Consider the following 25,404-nt stretch of genomic DNA (forward strand, 5'->3'; position numbering starts at 1 on the left):
TGGGAGTAGTCTGGCTACGGAGTAATTAACACTTGACTTGCGAATAGTTTCTGTTTAAATATATATTCTATTAAAATGTATTTATAATATTACTATTAATATAACAATATTTTTTATTATCACCATATCAGTATCACCAAACGCATTCGTTCAGCTCGTTACAATATTTCCGGAGGTCATTGGTAAAGACGGAGGTCCATCTCTCAGAGTGGGAGCGCCGTCATCTCAATATAACATCACAACAACCGCTAGAGGTCTCACTCCACAACAAAAAGACAAAGTGAAGACTTTTCTGTATTCTTGTATACGCCTTATGCGCCTTAAGCGTATGCGCGAGACTGACCATGCTCTACTATTCCGCCTTCTCATTAGGCGCGTCCCGACGACAGTCTTACTTTTGATGCATGAGAGTTTGAGGTTTTCCGCCGCCGAGCAGCCATCTGGGCGGAATCATTTGCATTATGGCTTCGGATCAAGAAAAGAACAGTCAGCGTGTGAAACAGCTTTTGGGGAAACCTGGGAATGGAAACTGTGCCGACTGCGGAGCTGCAGGTAAGCTGGTTTGTAAAGAAATGCTATGACTATCCCACTTCTCTGAGCTTATAGCGAACCTAATGCTCTAGGTACGGTTATGATGGAACAGTGGACACAATGAAGAGAAATGAAAGAGTGCACATGTAAGAGTAATGTATTTGGGGAGGGCTCTAACGAAAAAGTAAATATGTATTGTAATAGTAAATATATGTAAATATAAAACAGTGAATCGTATAAGAGCTCAGCATTAGTTAAAAACAACATATATCTCATATGTATTGTTATTCCTATGTGGGGAATTTATCACACTTTTTATATGTACTTATGTATATGTAGTGTAAATGTAATCTAAATATGTATTCATCTGGAGGTTGATTCCTTTTTGCATATACATGTGGTCACTTACTCTATTGGTCACACCTATAGTTGATTTGCACTCATACTAGCAGTGTGAGTACATGGGCACAAGAAGGGGTAAAAAACACACAGCAAACAGGTGTGGCTTGTGAAAAAAGGCCCATCTATATCCATGCATAACCCTACAGTGAGTTATGAAAATCAGCAACACCTCTTATTTGGGAAACTGTAGACAGAGAAAATATAGCAATTGTTTCTTGTTTTCTTGAAAAAAATACAACTAAAATGACTTCCAGTATATGATCAATTATCAAAATAGTATCATGATATGTGTTCTTTTTCTATTGACTAATCAATTGATCAAGTACATCCACTTAGTTTAATGTGCTTCATGCATTTCTGCTTTCTCAACCCTTACATCTCTATTCCAATATGTTTCCATCCTCTATTTTACTTTATGTATCTGGTTGTCATGGAGACTGACTTCTCAGTTGTACTGAGAGGCTCACCCAATGCAGAGATGATGGCTAGCTACACATCAGCTACTTGTCTCTATTTACAGATGCATGTGTGTGGCTTTGTGATTATGCACAAGGTAGGCTTTTTTTGTTTTGCTCTTGTGCTATTTTTGTCGCACAAGTTCACTTAGTTTTTTTATTTGCAATGGTTGGATGGCTGCAGCACGCTCATGCAGACTACTTGACACTCCCTCAGTCTCTGACTCAGTTACAACATAACCTCCACGTCAGCCGTAATCTCACCTTGCATTGATATGAAGATTACAGATTGGAGCTGTGTGCTGCGACTCTTTCCTGTTCTGTGTCTGTTCGGACCTAAATGTAAATGGAGTAGCGTACTGTATGTTGTCATACCATATCTGCCAACCTATTTACTCGCGATAAAAAAGAAAAGGAAAAAAACAAGCATGCAATGGTTATTGTGAAATTCAGAATTGCCATGCTCTTTACACTTTGGTTTCCTTTGAAAGAAATGTTTGAACTGGGTGAGAAAGATCTGAACTTTCACTGAACTACTTCAGCAGAAAACCTTTTTTCAGTTTACATTTGCTTTAGAACAGAGGTCTTCAGTACATGTTTTATTAGGGGAAACACAGAGGTGTTGGAGGTAGTAATGACCTACTTATTGTTTGCAAGAGTGTAAATTAAATGTGTGAATAACATGTTGCACACACGTAACGGTTATAGAGGGAATATTGTCAATTTCCAATATTCATAAAACATTTTCAGTAGTTGTAGCTGTAGTTTAAATGCACGCATTGCATTTAAAACACATCACATACTTTTGTGATTCAACAGTAAAACAATGGAGAAACACACATATATAGTGCATCTCTGTAGTATATATAATACGTGATACATGTATTCATAGTATAGGCATATGATGTGCTTGCCTCCGGTACTTTAACATTTTAAAGATGGTTCATCGCTACTTCTAAGCAGGTGTTGCTTAGTTAAAGTAACAAAGTACAGTACACCTGGGCTGTTGTGTACACAAATTATTAAAGGAGACATTTTGTATCGTCTGTGGGCAGGAATGACATCTGAAACACGACCCTACCGGGGTGATCCTGGGTGAGCTGGCTGTGTGCCGGGTCTACCGTCTCAATGTTTCCACCAGACAGGAAAATGGAAAGGCAAAACCTGTCTGGTCTCACACAAACTTAAATACAGTTCAGATCTAGACTGATATTCATCCAATTATTAATCAGCTGTAAAACTGGGGGAGGATTTTCTGATCACTCTAGAATGTGAACTGGGTTGTTAGATCTAGGTCATGGAGACAAGCTCTAAGAGCTCTTTGGGTAAACTGCTTCCTGTATCGGCTGAAGTGAGGACACTTAACATGTATTATTTTAGATGCAAAGACACATTACTTGAGGGAGTATTGGGCATGCATTTAAAGACAGGCAGATGGTGAGAAAGGAAGACAGAAAACACATTTAGACCCAGCTGTCGGTCTTCACCGGGATCTGAAAGACAGCCAACCCCATAGCCTTGTTATGTTCCTTATCTCTTCCATTAGCCTGTCTAAAAATGTTTCTGCTCTTTCTGGGCCAACCTCTTTGGCAAATACAAATGAACTACATAAAGTGTCAACCACTGGTTGTTATGGCGTTTGCTGTTCACTTGGGTCAACCTGCTTCAATGATAGCTGAGCCATCAGTATCTGTAAGAAGGAAGTTCAGAAAAGTTTCATTGTGAGCAGTCACTTTGCTATAAGTGTTTTTTGCTACATCTGTATTTATGCTGTGTTGCAGATCCGGAATGGGCATCCTACACTCTGGGAGTGTTTGTGTGTCTCAGCTGCTCCGGCCTTCATAGAAACATTGTTCAGATCAGCAAAGTGAAATCTGTCCTGCTGGATCCCTGGAGCTCCTCTGAGGTGGAGGTAAGACATTGTGTCTGTTGTGTATGTGAAATGATTTTATCCAGAAAAATTAGAAAGCTTCCCATGTTTTGTAAGAGAAGGCCACCCATTAACTTTAGCCTGAAACTTGGCTTGAGGTAATGTCTGCACCCTCTGGCCTCATCCTCACTCAACCATGCTCCACTGTACATACAACATTTTTTTTCTTCAAAAAAGGATTTTACAAAAAGGCATTTAAAAAATAATAAACTAAAAGCATTTTTTTAAAAAGCATTTACATTTTTTTTAATAGCATTTAAAAAGAAAGCATTATTAAAAAATAATTTTAAAGCATTTAAAAAAAAAGCATTTAAAACAAAGAATATTTTAAAAGCATTTCCCCCCAAAAAACATTTTTAAAAAAGGCATTTAAAAAATAACAAATTAAAAGCGTTTTTCAAAAAACATTTTTCAAAAATAATATTTTTAAAGCATTTAGCAAAAAAGCATTAAAAAAATATATATATCGTTTCCAAAAAAGTATTTTTCAAAAAAGTATTTTTTCAAGAAAGCATTTTTATGTCATGTTGATTGTGGAGCTGGACCCAAGAGCAGAACACTGAGAGCAGAAATGGTTTTAGAGTGTTTATTATGAAATAACCAGGGGCTGGGATCTGGTAAGCAGGCTGGAGGAAGGGTAGGCAGGCAGGAGCAGGCTGAAGTAGACAAGCGAGAGTACAGAGTGTTCGAGCTGTCGCATTAGCTCCTGGTTGCGAACTGACGATCTGGCAAGGAATGAGTGCAGGGCTGGAGGATATCAAGCCTGGAGCTTGATTGTGGAATGATTTGCAGCTGCACCGGTCAATTAGTGGGACAAGCCCAGCACAGACCATGACATTTTCAAGAAGGCATTAAATTTTTTTTTTCTTTTTCGAAAAGGCATTTAAAAAATAATAAATTAAAAGGATTTTTCAAATTGAGAGAGAGAGAGAGAGAGAGCGAGAGAGAGAGAGATGAATCGATGAATATTTTATTTGAGAATTCTCTGATTGCAGCATTTCTGCTTTGCTATGGCTAAAAGATCTGAGATGCTCAATAGGAATATGTGTTGGGAGTGCAACCAGATCCCAAAATCCCCAAAACTGGTAAAACATGTTGTGGAGGTTCACGCTTACAAAAAGCTTTCATGTACCATTGTGTGTGTGTGTGTGTGTGTGTGTGTGTGTGTGTGTGTGTGAGAGAGAATGGGACCTGCAAGCTGCAAGCAGAAGCCCAACACACATGCGCTCAAAGGCAGTAAGCCACTGAGCACACAGTAATACACACAGATATCATAGATATCACAAACATCAGTTTCTCTTCCTCCCCTCTGCAGTTCATGGACTCTGTGGGTAACAATGCTGCCAAGGCCACATTTGAGCAGATAGTTCCTGCCTTCTACTACTGCCCGACACAGAAAGACTGCATGTAAGTGATGGGTCTTCCTCTGCCCTCCTAAACGTCTGATCCAGGTGACAAATAACGCCAAGGGTGATTAGTGCATATAGAGCACAGATGGACGTAGAAACTTCCCTTTTTTGTCTGGATTTTGAACAGCCATGCTGGTGAAGGTTATCATGCACATCCACTTGTACCTAATGAAGCTGTCTTAAAGGGGAAGTAAAAAACAAAACAGAACTTCCTGGTTCTTTTCGCTTATATTGCAAACTAGCTATGTTTGCATCTTAAAATATGAATACACAGGATGTTATGGGCAAGAATACATTTATTTACATTATTTTGGCTAACTTAGACAATCAGCCGTATTTATTTGAGCTGCAGCAGACTGGGGCCGAGGCTGCGGCTGCTTTAGCCGAGCCAGAGCATATGGCCGGGTTCATGCTAAAATGGATGGTCCTGAGGGACGTTTGCCCGATCTGGATAATTTATCTACCATATTGTTGGAATTACCATATGGTTTATGGGGAGCTTGGCCGTCAGAAGCTTGCACACAATGCATCGTGGTACATGTAGGCCCTGCCGATGCTGCTCCGCTGGCATGAAAACTCGACTTTCTTGCTCAACAAAGCAAGAATGTATTGTTTCATTTGACCAAATTTGGACATTTGGAAATGTGCTAATAAATCTTCATTGAAAGGTAGTTCAGCATGGAATGACTTTTCAAAAAACAGCTTTGTTCAGAAGGTTGTTGTCACTCCAAAGTGGCCTTCTGAGTGGGTGAGATAATTAATTAACACCATTGCAATCCTCTGCTGATATATCTTGTGGTTATTTTGAGCAAAGAGACAGACACATATTACTGATTGTGTCTGCAAAAAAGGGATAATTAAATAGAGACAAGAGGAAAAAAAGCAATTCCATTATCCACAAACAGGTTTTAGCATTCAGGGAAGAAAGATTTTACATAAGATATTGTGATGCTGACACCTTGAAGATAACATTGCACATCTAATTATGCATACAACCGCAGGGTGTTTGTTTATGCATGATTCTTTGCAAATGTGAAAGATAATTATTAAAGGAACAGAAAGAGTCCAGACACAAATAATTTAATAGAGATAGATATGGTCATCAATATCATCTTTCAATGGCGAGGTAGTAATGTTTGACTGCTTTTGTTCAGCGTTTGAAGGCAGTCTGGTTCCGAGACTCGACATCCATGTATGTTAATGAGATGTTTACAATAAATTAGCCTCAGCGTGGAGTAAACATCAAACCCAGGCAGAGCTGAGTGTCTAACGGTAACTGGTCTGCAGGCTCCTGCGAGAACAATGGATCCGAGCCAAGTACGAGAGGAAGGAGTTCCAGCGCGTGGAGAGGCAGGAGCCTTACTCAGCAGGTAAGAATGAAATGCGTCTCTGGTCAGCTGTGACGACCACGTTATACTTCCTGCTTACTCACGAAAAACAAACAATCGTCTTAGTCTCACACGGCACCGCCTGTTCAGCTTTGAATTAATACACCGCAGGGAAACGGCATCATCCATTAGCATTACCAACATTTTTGGGTCAAAGCGCTGATGAAATCCAAAGGAAAGCATCTCATCTTGCACTCATAACATTAATGGCTCAGTAGGCACCATTACCCACTGCTTATTTACATGGCCCTGCCAATTAGCATGCCAGTTAGACTGAGTGCTCGCTCGATGGATGGACGGCTTATGTTGCAGAGACAATGAGGGTTGGTCATCAGGGGAAGACAACTTCAGCTCCTCATGTTCAAATCATTTTGTCATTGGGCTAAGCTCAGTTCCCCGCTAAATGTATGTTGCATAACCCTCATCTCTGCCTCTTGTGCTGAATCACATGACTGTGTGAGTCACAAATGTCTCTCGGCTAATTGCCTGGTGGCGCCTCATTAAAAGATAAAGAGGGACTGCTAATGAGATTCAGCTATTCAATAATGAGGGCCCCCGAAAAGCATCTGGCAACAGGTGTGCAGATACTAAGATTGGGCCATTCAGATCTTTACGATTCTGATTGATTGATTGATTTTTTGATTGATTGATTGATTGATTGATTGATTGATTCTGGGATCTTAGCACTGTTTCCATGGTGAAGGCAAGAGATTGACCTTTGACGACAAGCCAAGTAAAGCAAGTTAAAGTAGTTGAAATATTACTCAGCCGAAAGAAACAATTACTCTTTCACCCCTTTCCTCCTTTTAAAAAACACCTCCAGTGTTTAAACCACACGTTTAAAACCAGGTGTACAATAACTACACATTATGAACAATTGGCAGCTCTTTACTCCACCCCTATTTAAATGAATCATATACATTAACATGTAATAAATGGTGTATCATAAACAACAAGATATTAGGACATTTTAAGTGTTTATAAATGTCCAGTATTTGTCAACAATTGTTACGAACTCAGACACTTAGGAAGTAGGACCCAATTGCACGACCCGGGAGCCAGAGATAAAGTATTTGTAAGTACTTTATTTTTCAGTTCTGCAGTGAGCAAATGAAAGCGCTCACGTAGTGAGGGATCAAAAACTTTTCAAGAGCACAAAATACCCTGACCTGATCATGGCAAAAGACAAGACGAACTGACAAGGAACACTGGGAGACAGGGGAATTTAAGCACATGGTAACAAGACACAGGTGGGACCAATCAGGGCGGGGCTGACACTGATGAGCATAGGAGACAGGTGGGATGACAGGTGAAAACAATCAGGAAGCCTGGAATGAGAGAAAGCGAACATAAATGACCTGAACCTCTCTAGCATATCTGTCGGTGCACAACAGTACCCCCTCTAGGGCCAACTCCTGATGGCCCAGGCTGATTGTAAAAGTCGTGGATAAGAGTCTTGTCTACGATAAATGAAGCAGCTATCCAGCTTCTAGCCTCAGGACCGTAACCCTTCCAGTCTACCAGGAATTGCTTGCCCTCCCTATTACGGACCTCCAGTAGCTTACGGACCTTGTAAACGTCACCCCCTTCAAAGAACTGGGGCGGTGGAGGGGGCTTGCAGGCGGGAACAAGTGTGCTCTCACACACCGGCTTGATTCTACTAACGTGAAACGTTGGGTGCACTCTCAAGGTCCTGGGAGTTGCAAGCGTCGGCGCCGGGTTGATGACTCTGGACACTGGAAGCGGACCCACAAATCTCGGAGCCAGTTTCTTTGAGGCGACATGGAGTGGTAAGTCTTTGGTAGAGAGCCAAACCTTTGGCCTGGACTGTAGGAGGAGCGACCCTGCGATGAACGTGCGCAACAGCCTTCATCGGAGCTGAACTTGGGAGAAGAGACTGGCGAGCACCAGCCCAAACTCTGCGACAACGTCTGATCATGGCATGTGCCGATGGAACCATCACCTCTTCCTCGTTGTTAGGGAAAAGTGGAGGCTGGAAACCATTGACACAATGGAATGGAGAGAGACCTGTGGCCGCCGTGGGAAGGGTATTGTGGGCAACCTCGACCCATGTGAGGTGGTCACTCCAGGTGGTCTGGTTCGGGAGGCGAGACAACGTGGCGTAGTCTCTAGTTCTTGGTTCAGGCGCTCCGACTGTCCATTTGACTGAGGGTGATATCCTGATGACAGGCTGACGGTGGCACCTATGAGTCGACAAAACTCTTTCCAGAAAGCGGAAATGAATTGTGGACCCTGTCGGAAACAATGTCATTAGGGAATCCATGGATCCGGAATATGTGATTCATCATGACCTCTGCGGTGACTTTGGCAGAGGAAGCTTGGTCAATGGGATGAAGTGAGCCATCTTTGAAAATCGATCAACCACTGTTAGAACCGTAGTCTTGCCTCTGGATGAAGGAAATCCTGTCACAAAATCCATCGAAATGTGTGACCAAGGGCGTTGGGGAATCGGCAGCGGCTGGAGCAAGCCCATCTTAACTTGAGATGAGGTCTTATTACACGCACACACGGACAAGCCGCTACATACTCTGCCACATTTTTCTTCATGGATGGCCACCAGAAACGTTGTTGAATCCTGAACATTGTTCTTGCTACTCCCGGATGGCACGAAAGCACAGATGAGTGAGCCCAGTGGATGACCTTGGAGTGAAGAGCCTCAGGAACAAACAGCAGATTGTTGGGACACTCGCTAGGTGCTGGATTCATGACATTTGCCTCTTTAACGTCTGACTCCACTTGCCAGGAAAAGGCTCCGATCACACGGTTAAGTGGAAGGATGGTCTTGGGCTCTACCGCAAGTGGTTCGGGATCGTAAAGGCGAGACTAAGCATCGGGTTTTGATTCTGAGACCCGGGACGAAAAGAGAGTGTGAAGTTGAATCTACTAAAGAAAAGTGTCCACCTGGCCTGACGGGAGTTGAGACGCTTAGCCTTTCTTATATATTCTAGATTCTTGTGATCTGTCCAGACTAAATACGGATGCTCTGCACCCTCTAGCCAGTGTCTCCATTCCTCGAGGGCAGCTTTTACAGCTAACAGTTCCTTGTTTCCCATCATAATTCCGCTCTGCCGTTGTCAACTTCCGCGACAGGTAAGCACATGGATGCATTTTGTTGTCTTCTGCAGAACGTTGAGACAGTACTCCTCCAATTCCCTCATTGGAAGCATCCACCTCGACCATAAACTGGCGCTGGGGATCTGGAATGGTGAGTATGGGAGCTGATGTGAATCTATCTCTGAGAAGTTGGAAAGCGAGATCCGCCTGGGGGGTCCACTTGAAGGAACCTTAGGAGAAGTCAGAACATGCAGAGGGCAGCAACAGAACTGAAATTCTAATAAACTTCCTATAGAAGTTAGCAAATCCTAGGAACTGCTGAACCTTTTTCCTGGAGTCTGGTGTGGGCCACTGGGATACTGCACTGACTTTCGCAGGATCCATTTGGATATGATTAGGTGAGACTATGTATCCTAAGAAAGACACCTCTTCTGTGTGGAACTCACACTTCTCTGCCTTGACATATAGCTGATTCTCCAGTAGTTTCTGCAAAACCTGGCGGACATGGTTAACATGAGATTTAGCGTCTGGGGAGAAAATCAGTATGTCATCCAGATACACAAACACTGAAATATTCAAGAATTCAAACAAAACCTCATTCACCAAAGCTTGAAAAACAGCCGGTGCATTGCACAGTCCAAAAGGCATTACCAAGTACTCATAGTGACCATTCTGAGTGTTGAATCCAGTCTTCCACTCATCCCTTTTCTTATTCTAACCAAGTGATATGCATTTCTTAAATCCAACTTGGTGAATATCTTGGCCGTTTGAAGCAGTTCAAAAGCAGATGACATGAGTGGCAGAGGATAGCGGTTCTTCACCGTAATGTCATTTAGTGGACTGTAGTCTATTCACGTTCTCAGAGACCCGTCTCTCTTTCCCACAAAGAATCCGCTCCGGCTGGAGACGATGAAGGACGGATAATCCCTGATTTGAGTGAAGAGGAGATGTATTCATCCATTGCTGTTCTCTCAGGTCTCGAAATCGAGTAAAGTCTCCCTTGGGAATGGGGCTCCGGTAAGAGATCAATGGGACAGTCAAAATCTCGGTGAGGAGGTAGCGACAAGGCTTTAGACTTGTTAAAACTTCCTTTAAATCATGGTAACAGGAAGGTACCTTCTGTAGATCAGGATAGTCAGGGTGATCTATAATGATCCTACTAGAGTCTGTTGGTGCATTAACAGGTTGCGAGTTTACACCTGCCCTTACAATCCTCTCCCCATTCCTTAACTTCCCTGAAAGCCAGTCTATGTGAGGATTGTGGATCTTCAGCCAAGGAAACCCCAAAATAATCGGGTACTGAGCCGACTCAAAAATATGGAATTGCATGCTCTCGGTATGGTCCTTATTTATAGTAATCCGTATGGGCTCAGTGCAATGGGTAACTGTGAACAACAAGCGGCCGTCTAAGGCACTGGCACTAACAGGATGAGATAGCGGGACAGTTTTTATTTTTAGCTGTTTGACTAGGCCCCAGTCTATAAGGCTTTCGTCAGCCCCTGAGTCTATTAACACACCCTGGTCAATGGTCTGATTGTTAATACAAATGTCTACCTGAGTAACAGGTCGAGGAGGAAGTCTGCGGAAACTTGCTCACCAGCGCCCTCCTTTTGACTGGTGAGCACGATCTTTTCCGGGCATGAAGCGAGTTGATGACCCGGCTGGCCGCAGTAGAAACAGCAACCCTCCGTGAGACGGCGCTGCCTCTCCTCCAGCGAAAGCCTGGTTCTTCCAAGCTGCATGGGTTCACGAGTCATTCGGAAGTGTAGTCCTCTGATGGTCCGGTAACATGAGCTGGAAATCCTCAGCTGGCGGCGCGACCCTCCGAGGCGAATTCTGGAAGCTGGGAATAACAACTCGGTTGCGTCGGCGCTCCCTCTCTCTTTCCCGAAGGCGGTTATCGATCCGGATGGCCACAGCGATGAGGATTCCAGATGAACATTCCATCCGCTGTCCGCTGCTGCTGTACGAAACTCGATGGCATAATCAACCACCTGACGGTTGAGCTGACGTATTTGAAACAGTCTTCTGCTGGCCTCCGTAGCAGGCGATGAGTGGTCAAAAATGCGGCTCATAGTCTCTATGAAATCGGCCAATGAGTAACATAGTTCGGTGTCTCTAGACCATTCTGCAGTAGCCCAGGCTGCAGCTCTTCCCGTTAAATGAGACACAATAAACGCCACTTTACCATGCTCAGATAAAAAAGCTGCTGGGTTGTGTTGGAAATGCAGATCACACTGTACCAGAAAGGCTCTGCAATTCGAAGAGTCTCCGGAAAATCTCTCCGGAAGAGCCAGCCGTAAAGGGGAAGAAACAGCCTGACCTGGGTAGTCAGCTGGAGTTTTGACAGGCAAACTCTCAGCTGTGGATGACGTCACCGGAGGAGCAGTCTGTTGATGAGTGAAAAAATTATTCATTTGGGCAACCAGTTGTTGCATCTGTGTAGATAATTCTTCCTGAACCCCGGCCTGGCGTCCTCTCAGCTCTTGTATTTCCTGGCTGACTTTGTCCAGCTTTTCCTCGTGATGAAAAATCGTCACGCCCTGTACCGACAGAGCGGCGTGAGTCGTTCTGGGGGCGTCTGGGCCCATAATGGTCAGTCCGTGCTGTTACGAACTCAGACACTTAGGAAGTAGGACCCAATTGCACGACCGGGAGCCAGAGATAAAGTATTTGTAAGTACTTTATTTTTCAGTTCTGCAGTGAGCAAATGAAAGCGCTCACGTAGTGAGGATCAAAACTTTTCAAGAGCACAAAATACCCTGACCTGATCATGGCAAAAGACAAGACGAACTGACAAGGAACACTGGGAGACAGGGGAATTTAAGCACATGGTAACAAGACACAGGTGGGACCAATCAGGGGCGGGGCTGACACTGATGAGCATAGGAGACAGGTGGGATGACAGGTGAAAACAATCAGGAAGCCTGGAATGAGAGAAAGCGAACATAAATGACCTGAACCTCTCTAGCATATCTGTCGGTGCACAACAACAATAACCTATGAATATTTATTTTATATCACAACTAAACCACAGAACACCTCTAAAGTGGATGTAGCAGAATTATTTGCTTGGTGAAGAAAGACACCTTAATAACATCTATTAAAGTTAGGAATACTCTGGAGGAGATAAGCGTGTGATCGTCAATGTCTACAATCAAAAGATGCCTTCGTGAATCTGAAACACAGAAGAACAGGAAGGCCAGACTAGACTTGCAGAACACATCTGAATAAGCCTGATCCGTTTTAGATAACCAAGATTAACTTGTACCAGAATGATGGGAATTGAAAAGTGAAGAGAAGGAAAGGAATAACTTCTAATCTGAAGCAAACATCATCTGGTTAACATGGTGGAGGCAGTGTTATGGCGTGGGCCGGTATGGCTGCCAATGGAACTCGCTCACTGGTGTTCATTGAGGATGTCACAGCTGATATGGGGCAGGATGAGTGTTTAGGTGTTTAGGGTTTTAATATCTACTCAGATTCAGCCTCATGCTACAAAACTGACTGGACGACGCTTCTCAGTACAGATGGATAATGAGCCAAAACATACTGTGACAACAGCCTAAGAGCTTCTTAAGGCAAATAAATGAAATATTCTTCAATGGCCGAGTCAGTCACAACTCAAGTGAGCAAGCTTTTGATTTACTTCAGATAAAATTAAAGGTAGAAAGATCCTCAAACAAGTAGCAACTGAAAGAGGCTTCAGTAAAGGGATGGCAAAGCATCTCAAGGGAGGAAACTCAGCAGAGGAATTCACACTGTGGGTGTAACTTCAGGCAACCGTTATATGCAAATTAATTTCCTCAAAGTATTAGAAATAATCATTATATTCACAACTATGTTAGTTTGTAAAATTACTTTCCAGCCTCTAAAAATTGGGAATGGCTGTGTAAAAATGTCTGTAGCCTAATTTCGAAACTCCAACCACATATTGATTTCTTCAGTTTAAATCATTTGAATTCACAGTCCAAATACTTATGGGCCTGTCTGCATGTTCTCTATGTTCTCCTGATCAAGACATACACCTTCTATCAGGTTTTATTGATTGAAAAGGTTTTTCCTTTTGTGACTTTTGTGCCGAAACGTAAAGTTGTGCAACAATAGTCAGTTAACCTGATAGAGGTCGTGGTCTGAGGCTGTTTTTAAGGACGTTTCCTGTGTTACTTCATGCCTTCCATGCATACGATATGGGCGGGACTTTCTCATCACATTTGTAGTAGAGTGATGTCATTTCTAGAACCACAGTGTCAAGTTCACAACACAGTTCCACTTTAAATAACATCATGCTAAGTTCTAACAGGGTCACACATTGAGCAGCCTTGCAGTTAAAACACAATTTGGGAGAATAATAAAAACATCTCTTTTAAAGGTTAATCTCTACTTAACCCTTAACCCTCCTGTCGCCTTCGGGTCAATTTGACCCGATTCAATGTTTAATGTCGGTGTTCTTTCGGGAGTCAACAAACAAACATAAAGTACCTCACACTTAAACTTGGAAAACAATATTAATTCTAATAATTTTCTGGAGATTTTAATAGCTGGGGTCATATTGACCTCAAGGGTAAAATATATTAGTAAATATATATAAAGGTAACAGGAGGGTTAACATTGAATCGGGTCATATTGACCCGAAGGCGACAGGAGGGTGAAACATTGAATCGGGTCAAATTGACCCGAAGGCAACACAAGGGTTAAAGGTTGATAAGATAAGGCACTATTATCCGAGTCTCATGACTGTCAAACGCTTCCACTCTGTGCCTCTTCGTCCTTCTCCCTCCCTGTCAAAGGCCTCCTGTGTTGTGCTGTGCAGAGCTTTCGGAGCATGTGACTGAGTGTCTCAGAGGAAGAATAGTGTCTTTTGTATACTCTCTATACAATTCCATGTAACATTGCTCCTATTTTGTGCCAGGACTTGAGCAGCGAGACGCTGTGGTCAAAAACCTGCTTTGGTCTCCCAAGTGTTTGCAAATATTTGCCCTCCTGTTTTAATGACGTTGTTGTTCTCCACAGTGTTATGTTGTGGTCCACAGTCCGACTCCCCTCTCAGCAGTGGGGAAAACACTTCCGAATCCTGAATAATCGATGAAGCTATTGCGCAACTAGAAGTTAACAGCAGCCCAGACCAGTCGACGGCGACTTTATTGCTGTATAAAGATGCATGCAAAGTGAGAAAGGAATGAAGGAAAGAGATGAAACATTAAAGTGATAATTCCAGCTTCATTTCCCTGTGGAAAGTGGACATTTTCTGGCACATTTTCCTTTTAAAATCCTGACCTGTTTTTTTGCTTCTTTATCACATTAAATTTAGCTCATACCATACCAGCATTTGAATGAGGCTTTTTACTTTAAATGGAAATGCTTTCCTTGGAGTGTTCCTCGCAGGGGAAGTGATTTATTTGTTTGTTGGCTATTTAGAGATTTCCATGTAGTCAGAAGTAGATAGTTGCATGCTATTTATGTGAGGCTGAGAGTTGGCGTCCCAAGGGGTTATTGCTATTATATTTTGGGTTCCTAAACCGTTTCCAAAGTCAAATTCAAGCACTTTTCAAGAATTTTCAAGGTACATTTACACACATTTCCAGCATCTTACAGCTGTGGTAAATTACGCATAGAGCAATGACAGTTCTTCCTGAAGTGTTGTTTCTGTTGACTCACACTGGGGATGGGCAGAGAGGACAGTGTCAGGAACAGAGCCAACAAGATCTGTGCGTCTAGGGAATGTTTGATAACAAGTTTTAGAAGAAATTAATGATGGAGCATATGAGAAATATAATAGAATACCATATATCTATTCACCTATCCATCTATCTATCTATCTATTTATATAGATATATTTGTATTTTTTTAATTTTTAAATTGATTTAACCAGGAAATGCCTCATTGAGATTAAAAATCTCCTTTACAAGAGTGTCCTGGCCAAGACAGCAGCAGTAGCACATTACACAACGTTACAGACAATACAACACAAAAATGAAAGATAATATTTTTAGATCGCAGCGTCTATAAAACCAAAACTAAGACTTGAGTCATCATAACCCAGTGTAGGAATGAACATATATATCTATATATCTATGAATGAACATATATATCTATATCGATATATATGTTCATTCCTACAAAGGCACTGATCATTGTGATACAATGGAGCATTGGGGGTTGACAAAACGTCTTTTTGTGCGTCTACAGGCCGGTAGAGGAAGCCATCAGTTATTTATGTGCTTCCTCCCACCACTGCTGAGCTGCTCTATAGTGGCCACATACACTACAAGTGCACACACACACACGCACGCACACACACACACACACACACACACACACACACACACACACACACACACACACACACACACACACACACACACACACACACACACACACACACACACACACACACACACACACACACATTATTACAGCTTCTAATACGACTCTTAGTGGTCACCGCCAGCATTGTTTCTGGATCAGTGTTCTGTGTAACGGTCTCACTCTTGAATGGCCACTGTATCGATCTGAGGGTCCTGGAAAAAATAGGATGTAGAGATTGTAAAGCCCAAACCCCAAAAAATGTAATTACATTTTTACATAATGGATCCAAAGTCGTTGTGTCCCTGCAGCTCTACATAGCGTTCGAGAGTTTCCATTTTATAGCAAACTCGCACCATGGCCGTCAAAAACATAGCAAAGCATAGCAGAGTATTCAGCAACTAAAGAAAGACAAATGATTATTGGATGTTTATAGTCTTTGGGTCTGTGGTGTTGTTCTGTCTGCTGGATGTGTAAATGGGCAACATGCTAACAGGTTAGCCAAATCAGCTTTAGACTATTTGTGATGTGTTTACAGCGCACCCCAAAACAACTACTTCTGCTAACTTAAATCTTTCTAAATAAGAGTGAAGTTTACCATAGCTTGATATTCCATATTGTGACGACCCTCCCCCGCTGCAGCCGGGTACCTGGCCTGGAAGGGCTTCCTGGTGGGAGGAGCTACCGGGAGAGAATAAAAGGAAGGAAGCAAGGGGGGCTCTCTCTCTCTACCATATGCTGCCAGCCCCAGCATGTGTGCTTGTTAGAGTGGTATTGCTAACAATAAATTTGTCAGTGTGTGTCAGTGTGGTTACCAGCCGTGAGCCTGAGCAGCCGTGAGCAAATTGTGACGTGTGAATTTCCCTTCTGTGTGAATGTTGTAAACATGTCTGTGTCTTTGTTTTTCTCTTGTTTCTGCTCCATGCGTTCTTCCCCGGCAGGCTACAGAGAGGGGTTTCTATGGAAACGAGGTAGGGACAACGGACAGTACCTCAGCCGAAATTTTATTCTGTCCGAACGGGAAGGTGTTTTGAAGTACTTCAACAAGCACGATGTGAGTGTCCATCCTCCCACTTCCTAATTTTATATACCTTCAATTAAAAAAAGTCCCCCTCTATAGAAATGTCCTAATTTTTCTGATGGGATATGGAGATTCCATTCAACTCCCATTTAAAAATGTTGCTTAGGACTGTGGTTATAAGCACAAGAACATGATTCTCTCACGGTGGTCACACTGTTAATAGATGGTACTCTAATGCATCATTTTATATTTCACGTTGAGCATTTTTAAGAAAGATGGAAGGAGAGCGAACACAAACAATTCACTTTCCATCTTCTTAAAATATTCTTCTTTTCTGCAGGCCAGAGAGCCCAAAGCGATAATGAAGCTCAATACTGTGAATGCCACTTTCCAGCCAACAAAAATCGGCACCTCCCAGGGCTTGCAGATAACTTATTTAAAGGACAACAGCACTCGGAATATCTTTGTTTACCATGAGGATGGAAAGGTAAGAAGCAGTGCCTTTCTGTTCTGTGTTTTAAGTGGAATAAAAAAAAGGAGCAGGAATATGTCTAAAGGATTCAGCAAAAGCTAGGCATGTCCCTCTAGTGGACATAGTTTGCTATTACAAGTTTTATAATCCTTAATACGGCTTCATAAACGTCATGCAGCATAAACAATCTTGTGAGAATATGCTACTTCTACAGGATTGAGCACATCTCCTTTGGGTTTAGACGTGTTGTCTTTGCCATTGGAGGTTATTATGGACGTCAGGGCTGATGATGCATGTGTGAGGAAAAGGTATTTCAGTAAAGGCCCGTCACTGAACTTCCTGATGCCCTGTCTTACAGGAAATGGTGGACTGGTTCAATGCCATCAGAGCAGCCCGGTTTCACTACCTTCAGGTGGCTTTTCCTGGAGCATCGACCTCTGATGTGAGTCCACGAACACACACATGCATGCACATACAAAAACATGTCTTTGTATATTGTCTTTACTTTACACAATAAAAAACAAACACATTATGGTTATTTAATTTTCTGATTCAGTATATTTGAACATCTTTGAAACATCAATAAGGCCAACATGTTAGGGGAAAAAAAAAAATCAAAATAGAAAACAATAATACCCCACCCCCCCACCACTCACACTCTCACTCTCACACACACACACACACACACACTCTCACACGCACACACACACACACACACACACACACACACACACACACACACACATTATCAATGACTACATGTCCTTGTGTTTCTCCAGTTGTTGCCAAAGCTGACCAGGAACTACATAAAGGAGGGTTTCATGGAGAAGACTGGGCCAAAAGTAAAGCATTTCGTTTTTCTGCAACATTTTGTTGATGTATTACTTTTCTACCATGTGACTTATATGTTGTTCGGGAGCTACGCAATGCCTAAAACAGTGTCTTGCGACAAACATGACAGCAGAGGAGTATATATTATTTTACATTTGATAAATGGATTTGTACTGGTACTTGTAACTAATAATTCCCGCCACATTTACACCGAAGGCCCAACGATTCGGGAGCAATTTGTTGCTACTTATGTATTGGCCTGCTGCTTTTGTTTCTGTCCCACAGCACAGAGAGGGCTTCAAGAAGAGATGGTTCACGATGGATGACAGGAGGCTCATGTATTTCAAAGATCCACTGGTATAAACACTTATTTCTACCGTGTATTAGTCTCTGGCTATTCTGTGAAATATGTTTAGATAAATAGCTTTCCATCGAGCTGCATCTATATTTTGGCTTCAGCACCTTTTAAAGAACACTATAACACTATAAATGAGTGTTTACGTTTCATTCAACAACGCAGCGTTGCAGTTTGATTCCAGAGGATTAAATATGCGTCTCTCCCTCTGCTGCCAGGATGCTTATGCGCGAGGAGAGGTGTTCATTGGCTGTGAGGAAAACGGCTACACCGTGCTTCCCGGCCTCCCCACAAACACTCAAGGCTACCATTGGCAGTTTGGAATTACCATCGTGACCCCAGACAGGAAGTTTCTATTTGCATGTGAGACCGAGGAGGATCAGAAAGACTGGATCGCAGCATTTCAGACTGTCATCCACAGACCGATGCTGCCTCAGGAGTATGCAGGTAAACTGAACATTATGTCATTATTTAGCACTTTTATTCTTAATTTACGAGTCTGATATTTATGGTTTCCATTCTCTCTGCAGTAGAGGCCTATTTTAAGCACAAACCATGACTGTCTTAGTGCTTGAAGATATGTTGCAGAGACTGAAGCTGGACATAGAGAAGCACCTGCGATACACGCTTGATATCTCATATTGGAAGTATTTATAACGACTTACAGTTTTTCTCGATTGCTTAAACAAATTTTTTTAAAGCATGCCTCGTTTTCTCAAAACTCTAAACACAAATCCCAAAACCACTCACACAAAATGCAAAACCCTTTATATCTCCTGCAAAATGCAACTTTGCTTTCAAAACAGTGTTATGTCACCTCAAAAGGGTATTTTGTTTTCAAATGACAAACACAGCCCATTATATGAGTAGACATTCTAAGCATCGATTGAACACTGATGTGCTCAATGGAAAACACTACGATGAAATGGGAAAACACAAGTATGAAGGCCTTATCAGGAGCATTATGCCTTTTCATGTCCAGTGGTACTGTACGCTTTCTCCTGTTGTAAAATATTGTAAATGTATAGTGTATTAACTCAAAATATAAAACAACACACAAATATACAACAAAAATGTTTCTTTCTTTTTTATAATTGTTTCACAGAATAAACAATAGAAAATAGACTACAACAGTCAACAAAAAAAGAAAGAAAAGTGTAAATAAAAAAGGACGAAAAAAATGTGTCTTCGTCCTGTCGTCGGTTCCTGTCTGGCCACAGGACCTCATCAACATCCTCCTCTTCCACCTCTTCCTCCTCCTCATCCTCATCCTCGTCCTCTTACCCTTACTCCTCTGCCTCTCTAGTCTCCTCTACCTTCCATGTTTTCATCCATTCTTCTTCAAATCAGGAGGTCACCTGTGGCCCTTATATTGCTAAAGCCTTGATTCCAAATTGCACAACAGCCATGGAAATGGAAGTTTTGCCAATTGAATAGCAGTGTGTTCTGTCTGAACACAAGGAGGTTTTGGCATTGATGAAGTGTGCAAAGTAGAGAGGATGGTGTTTAGTGTTTTGAAGAAAGTGTGGCTAACAATTGAAATCTGTGTTTAAAGCAGATACTTGTGTGTTGTATTTTGAAGAAAGTGTGGCTAACAATTGAAATCTGTGTCTAAAGCAGATACTTGTGCTTATAGTTTAGCAGAATTGGTTTAGGGAGTTGGCACATGAGTTACAGGTTGTGGTCATTGTGTTATAAGTTCCAGTTTTTGTGTGTAATCAATCGAGAAAAACTGTAAGTGTGACAGAGAAAAATACCTTCAGGTGAGATAGTTACCACTTCTCCGCCTACCATCCCAACTCATCATACCATCAACCTCCTTATCTGACAGACCCGTTCCTTAGGGAGTCCCGATCACCCCTAAGCTCATGAATGTTGGCCTAACTCACCCATCTGTGTCATAATGTTACTTACATAACTGAAAGAGGTCTGGCATCCTGACCTGAATGTTTGTAGGAATCAGAATTGTTGCTGCTCAGATGTCAAAAGATGTTTTTCTCTGTTTACTGTAATATAATAAGTATGCAGATGCTCACATTTATTCCATGTATGGGTACAATGATATTTAATTTTCAATGTTTTTTTTTTTTTTTAACCAAACACTTGCTAATATGTAGCTTGTGATGCTAAATTGCCAAGCACTGAGGAAATAATAATAATCATGTTTTTGCTCTTTATCCAGCTGAATGTTAACTGGTTTGTGAAATGTTAATAATCACATTTAAGGTTTGGCTTGCATTCCTTTGGGTCTCGTTTTTGTAAAACTATGAATAGTGATCCACTTCAGCGTTTACTTTCATGTGGTATACTGTAACCAGCAGATGGAGACAGAGGAGGAGTTAAACTCGCCATGACCCTCGGAGTTAAGTAAAGGGAGAACCTGCTAAATGAAACTGAAATGTTGTCACTATTAAATGGGTTAAAGCCACATTTCTTTTACTTTTTATTGTAGTTATCTTTCAGATACAAGAAATGAGTTGCACATTGAAAAGTAGTAAAGCCAAAAATCAATACATTACGGTGAACATGAAAATGTACAGTTTCTATGACTACGATTAAATCTACCAAAGCAACAGTCAGACGCCTCTACTTCTTTTATTAACAACTGGTAAATATTGTTCACAGACTATAAGAAATGCACTGGGCAGAATATTTTTCAGAAAACATGGCACTATATACCCCATTTATATATTCATGAATAAAAAATTATAGCAGCCCACTGATGTTTGCACATTTAACTCTACATTAAACATAACAAATGAAGAGGTATGCACATCTGTGTAACAATACCTTGGGTGACATCGTCAACATACTGTGGGTCTACCCCCCTAACACCTCATCCACACTCTTACTTACCATCTAACGTGCTTTTCTTCCCCATCAACACTTTTTTACATAAAGAAAAAAAGTGTCTACATCAGTCAAATTGTGTTTAAAATCATTTAAAAACTAAAGACAATAAAAGGAAGAGTGGTCGCGTTAGAGCTTTCCAAGACTCAACATCGATCCTCCCATAATAGCATGAATTAAATTGTAATAAAAGTATACTTGTAGCTAATGATGCTATTCCATACCGTATATGGTTCTATACAAAAAAGCGACATCAATTGCGAGACATACTCCAAGAGAGACATATCCCCACATGTCCATATCTGAATCATGATTGAGTTTATGCTGGTGAGCTAAATTGGCTCCAAAGAGCCAAAGAGCCTGTCCATTTACTGACATGAACACTGAACCAAGGACAGAACCAGCTTCACTATGCACAACATCTATTATGAGCATTCATCCACACACTGACCAGGAGGACAAACCTACACGTTGACTGTCACTGACATTTTAAATTGATGTGAAATATAAGTATCTTGCAAAAACACCGTACATTCTGGTGTGAGAAGATCCCATAACAATAACAAAACCACACAAGGTAATGCAAAGGTTGGTCTCAAATTCAATGCCCCCCGCCTCCCCCTCCCATCCCACACACACATAAATACACACACACACTCAGTCAGATCCAGGCTCTAAGACCTGCAGCAGCTTGTGCTCTTTATCTCCTTGTTTACGTACTCCTGCAGCGTAAACTTCTCACTGGGATCCTTCATCGAACGGTGCTTCAGCTCCCTGAAGGTAAGATGAGGTTAAACACCATAAACACTATCAATTATCTGCTTTTCTTAAGACGCTCCAAGCATTTTCACACGCAACATCTCGATCATGTATTGTTTTAATCGATAAGAGCTACATACGCGTAAACGGAGAATCGACTTTACAGTGAAGTAGGAGACATCTTGTGTTCAGTAATAAAACTTTAAAAATGAAATAAATATCATAGATCCATTTTCAAATGACGGAGAAAGATTAGATAGAAAAACATTCCATCAGACGTATTCATTTCTCTTGCTTTTTGTATGTGCGGACCAGATAGAAAGTTCACCTTGAGTGAGGATGTTTCGGTTAAACCATCCATAAGTTAAACAACTCTCACATCTTAAAACATATTTTGTAAGTGCTGTCAACCATCCTCATGGTTTAATATTCCAAAATGTAGTAGATACAAAATATAAGATGGGACTGATCCACATCACTTGCAGAGAGAACGATACTCACTTAGCCACCGCAGTGAAAGCCAGTTCTATGTTGAGACCTGACCTGGCGCTGGTCTCCATGAAGGGAACTCCAAACTCCTGCACAGTCAAAGTTATGACAGTTATTAGAGATTATCTTTCACCCAGAAGACAAGCATGGAAAACAAATTAACACTTTTAAACTGGCTGCTGCCTCCCAGATACAGTACAAAACCATAAAAAAATAAAGACAGTTGACTAACGTGATAGACATTTACAGCAGAACTTCATTGCACACTACTAAACTAGTTTATTTTGGATGAAATTGTCTTTTGCTCTGGAAGGGAATCTGTCCGAGCCCCCAGTGATGATAACTTATTTAGTGGCACTTTAGTGCTCCCACTTCTGGGGAAAACCACTTGGCTTTCTGCTATGTGTTTGTGTGCCTTGCTGCAAAGTAACAACAGTCAGGGAAATTGGCAAAAAGACAATTTTACTCTCTGCCTCAGTGCTTTGTGGTTGTATTTGAAGACATTAGGACTATGCAACTGACTGACATGGCCAATGCATGTTCTGCAGAAGGTCATACAACTTGTATACATGATGACACGGGAGGCAGGAATCTATACAATACATCTTCATTGTACAATGGTAATTGATTCTGGAGGGGTGCACATCTGAGCTGTCTATCCTTTCTGTGTCTTATCTATCTTTTTGGTTTGCAGGTGGCACATTGCACATTGCAGAAATAAATCTCGAGATAATCACACCTCTCTGAAATACTTCAAAATCATCTCATCTGTCAAAGAAATTCAATCAGCCATACAAATGCTGTTGGATAATTTACATGAACGGAGAAATCCCAGCCTCGATCACACCAGGATTAAAAGATGCGTTGAAAACGTTTTGGTCATGTACGACAAGTTTGCAGCTATAGCATCTGGGTATATCTCCTATATCTATGAACATTTTTAATAAATCACCTTTGCAAGTCTCTCCCCATCTTCTCTCTTTATCACCTGCTCATGAGTGGCATCCGCCTGGAGAGAAATGAAAAACGAGTTCACACACGCACATCAAGCACCAACATCGGTGCTTAAACCACAACATCCACCAACGCGGTTTGCTGCTCTGCTTGCTGTTTGTCCACAGTGTTCATGGTGTTCAGGTCTGATGGCAGCTAATGAGTCAAGATGACTCTCAGGATGCTAATTTAAGCGCTGATGGCGAGTGTGAGGGACGGAAACAAGACATCTGTTCTCGGTTCAGAAGGAGGGATGTGAATAGCAGTTACAGGGAAAACATTGAGATTAGCACATTTGCAGGTTGAGATATTGTCATATGTTTGTGTGTTTGAAAGCAACACAAATAATTGTCCTTCAATTCAACATTACCAGGCAGAAAGTGACCAATAACTAACTGACTGAGCTTCTAGTTGGTTTGGTGCATTATAAGATGTGCTTGAACATATACAACACTTGATGTTGTGCGCGTGTGCATCAGAGATGTTAGTTTGTTCCAGTTAGAGTTTTGGAAGAGATATGATGGATTTTTGGATACCTTACATTGAGGAGCATGAAAATGAGTTCGGTCTTTTTTAAAGAAAATACAGAAAGTCAAACGTCTCAAAGGATAAGGCTGCTAATATTTTACATTTATCATATCAGGTTGTAACCAATAGAGTGTTAGTTTATCTCAATACTTTCCCTGACTGTCACTCAGTCCAAAGCCCATTGGTTCCTGAAGATGAAAATAATCAAATATTTCTCAAATGTATCAAAATGATACTTTCATATGCACAGGCTAATCCTTTTCTCAAGAGCGGGCACTTTCATTTTTGGAAAATATTCTTTGTCCACAATACAGGATAGGCAGGCTATGAGGAAAATAAATGATGTAACTGTTACTTGTACTTTATTAAATTCATAATGTAAAAATTGTTAACTAAAAAGGGCGTATGCAAAAGTAGTTGACAAAAGTAAAGCATGCTTAGTCAGCCGATTAATTGGCTATTGGCTTTTTCTTGCTCTACTCTACCGCTGTTATATGGGCTTTGAAAATTCCACTATCGGTCGACCTCTTATCTCCAGTATATTTTATATTTCTTTCACACAATGCCTTACCTTGTTTCCAAGCAGCATGAGCACCACATCCTGTTGGGCGTACTCATGGATCTCAGTCAGCCAGGCCTGGTAACAACACAGAGAGGCAGAAGAGTAGATGTTAGACTAGTACAAGGACATTATGAGTGTGAAAGCCTAAAAAAAGGAACAACCCTAGACAGAGAAACAAGAAACAAGAAATATGAAGTCCACATAAAAAGGGCTTCGGGAAGAGAACATCTCGTCAAGGGCGAGCGCGAGCACACAATCTAATACGAACAGAGAAACTGAGGCAAGGACAAAGAGATAGAAGGGACAACAGTGTGTGAGAAAAAGAAATACTGTTAGAGGAAGAGGAGGCGCAACAAACTAATCAGTTCAATCAGCACTGTGTGCTCCATCCATCTACAGTAAGTACACAGGAGAAAGATATCCCTCTACAGGAAAACAAACACTTGACTGTATGAGCTCCGACAGCACCTGCACCATTCAATCACTGGTAGTGAGCATTAAATGAGCTCAGACAGACACCTGCTAACCTCTCCTGCAGAAATCACATCCCTCATCTCAGCGCATAGTTTAATTGTACCCACAGTGAGCTACTCCACATTGGATTTCTAACTGGCAGGTGATGAATCCATCTTTCCTGTTGTCGTCCTCTCTTTGCGAAAGGGATTCCACCGGCATCACGTCAAGGCAAATGTCATGTTAAAGAACAGGCGATGAGATAGGGATTGTTTTGTCACTGTTGCCTGCGAAAATCAGAGTTAAGGAAGACTGTGCATGTGTCAAGAGGAATATCTATCATAAACAGAAGCTCTTGCTTCTTAATGTTCTTAATGTTTGCTGTCCGCAGCATTTTTCACAAAGTGATCCAGAATGAATCCATGCCATCTTTCAAACCTTTTATTCTTTTCTAGTTTTCATCTGTAGTCAAACCATCTCACATCTCTGGCACTCCGAGGCCTTCACCAGTCAACTCTAAAGCCAACAGAATGATTCATGGTCCTCTCCAGGCTCGTACTGAAGACTGAACTCTGGCAATAAGTCACTTACATTC

General features: G+C 41.6%; 2 protein-coding genes across 3 annotated transcripts in view; one reads left to right on the forward strand and one right to left on the reverse strand.

Annotated features, from left to right (window-relative positions):
- The first annotated feature begins 389 nt into the window (after window positions 1–389).
- Window positions 390–20,754, forward strand: LOC130188112 (arf-GAP with dual PH domain-containing protein 1-like). Of its 2 annotated transcripts, none has more exons than XM_056406210.1 (11): window positions 390–552; window positions 3,170–3,300; window positions 4,634–4,725; window positions 6,015–6,097; window positions 16,438–16,550; window positions 16,858–17,004; window positions 17,348–17,431; window positions 17,769–17,831; window positions 18,106–18,177; window positions 18,394–18,622; window positions 18,706–20,754. In XM_056406210.1, the coding sequence occupies exons 1-11, from the start codon at window positions 462–464 to the stop codon at window positions 18,732–18,734; spliced, it is 1,134 nt and encodes a 377-aa protein (XP_056262185.1). In that variant the 5' UTR covers window positions 390–461; the 3' UTR covers window positions 18,735–20,754. The 2 variants fall into 2 exon arrangements, with proteins under 2 accessions (XP_056262185.1, XP_056262187.1); XM_056406212.1 differs by having other exon boundaries at window positions 18,709–20,754.
- A 92-nt stretch (window positions 20,755–20,846) lies between these two features.
- The window catches only part of LOC130188114 (ras-related protein Rab-26-like), a 40,913-nt gene continuing 36,355 nt past the window's right edge, over window positions 20,847–25,404 (reverse strand). Inside the window, exons 6-9 of the mRNA XM_056406214.1 lie at window positions 24,366–24,431; window positions 23,226–23,282; window positions 22,286–22,362; window positions 20,847–21,799 (exon numbers count right to left, since the gene is read on the reverse strand). Of these exons, the coding sequence (XP_056262189.1) occupies window positions 21,700–21,799; window positions 22,286–22,362; window positions 23,226–23,282; window positions 24,366–24,431 (300 nt within the window). The 3' untranslated portion in view covers window positions 20,847–21,699. The remainder of the gene's footprint in view (window positions 21,800–22,285; window positions 22,363–23,225; window positions 23,283–24,365; window positions 24,432–25,404) is intronic.

Source organism: Pseudoliparis swirei, chromosome 23, assembly GCF_029220125.1.
Source record: "Pseudoliparis swirei isolate HS2019 ecotype Mariana Trench chromosome 23, NWPU_hadal_v1, whole genome shotgun sequence".
NCBI lineage: Eukaryota > Metazoa > Chordata > Actinopteri > Perciformes > Liparidae > Pseudoliparis > Pseudoliparis swirei.

Excerpts from the sequence above, each read along its gene's own strand:
- LOC130188112 (XM_056406210.1), top strand. The coding sequence starts at position 462 with ATGGCTTCGGATCAAGAAAAGAACAGTCAGCGTGTGAAACAGCTTTTG. Across the intron at positions 3,301-4,633 it reads GGAGCTCCTCTGAGGTGGAG|TTCATGGACTCTGTGGGTAA; the intron begins GTAAGACATTGT and ends TCCCCTCTGCAG. Across the intron at positions 4,726-6,014 it reads CCGACACAGAAAGACTGCAT|GCTCCTGCGAGAACAATGGA; the intron begins GTAAGTGATGGG and ends ACTGGTCTGCAG.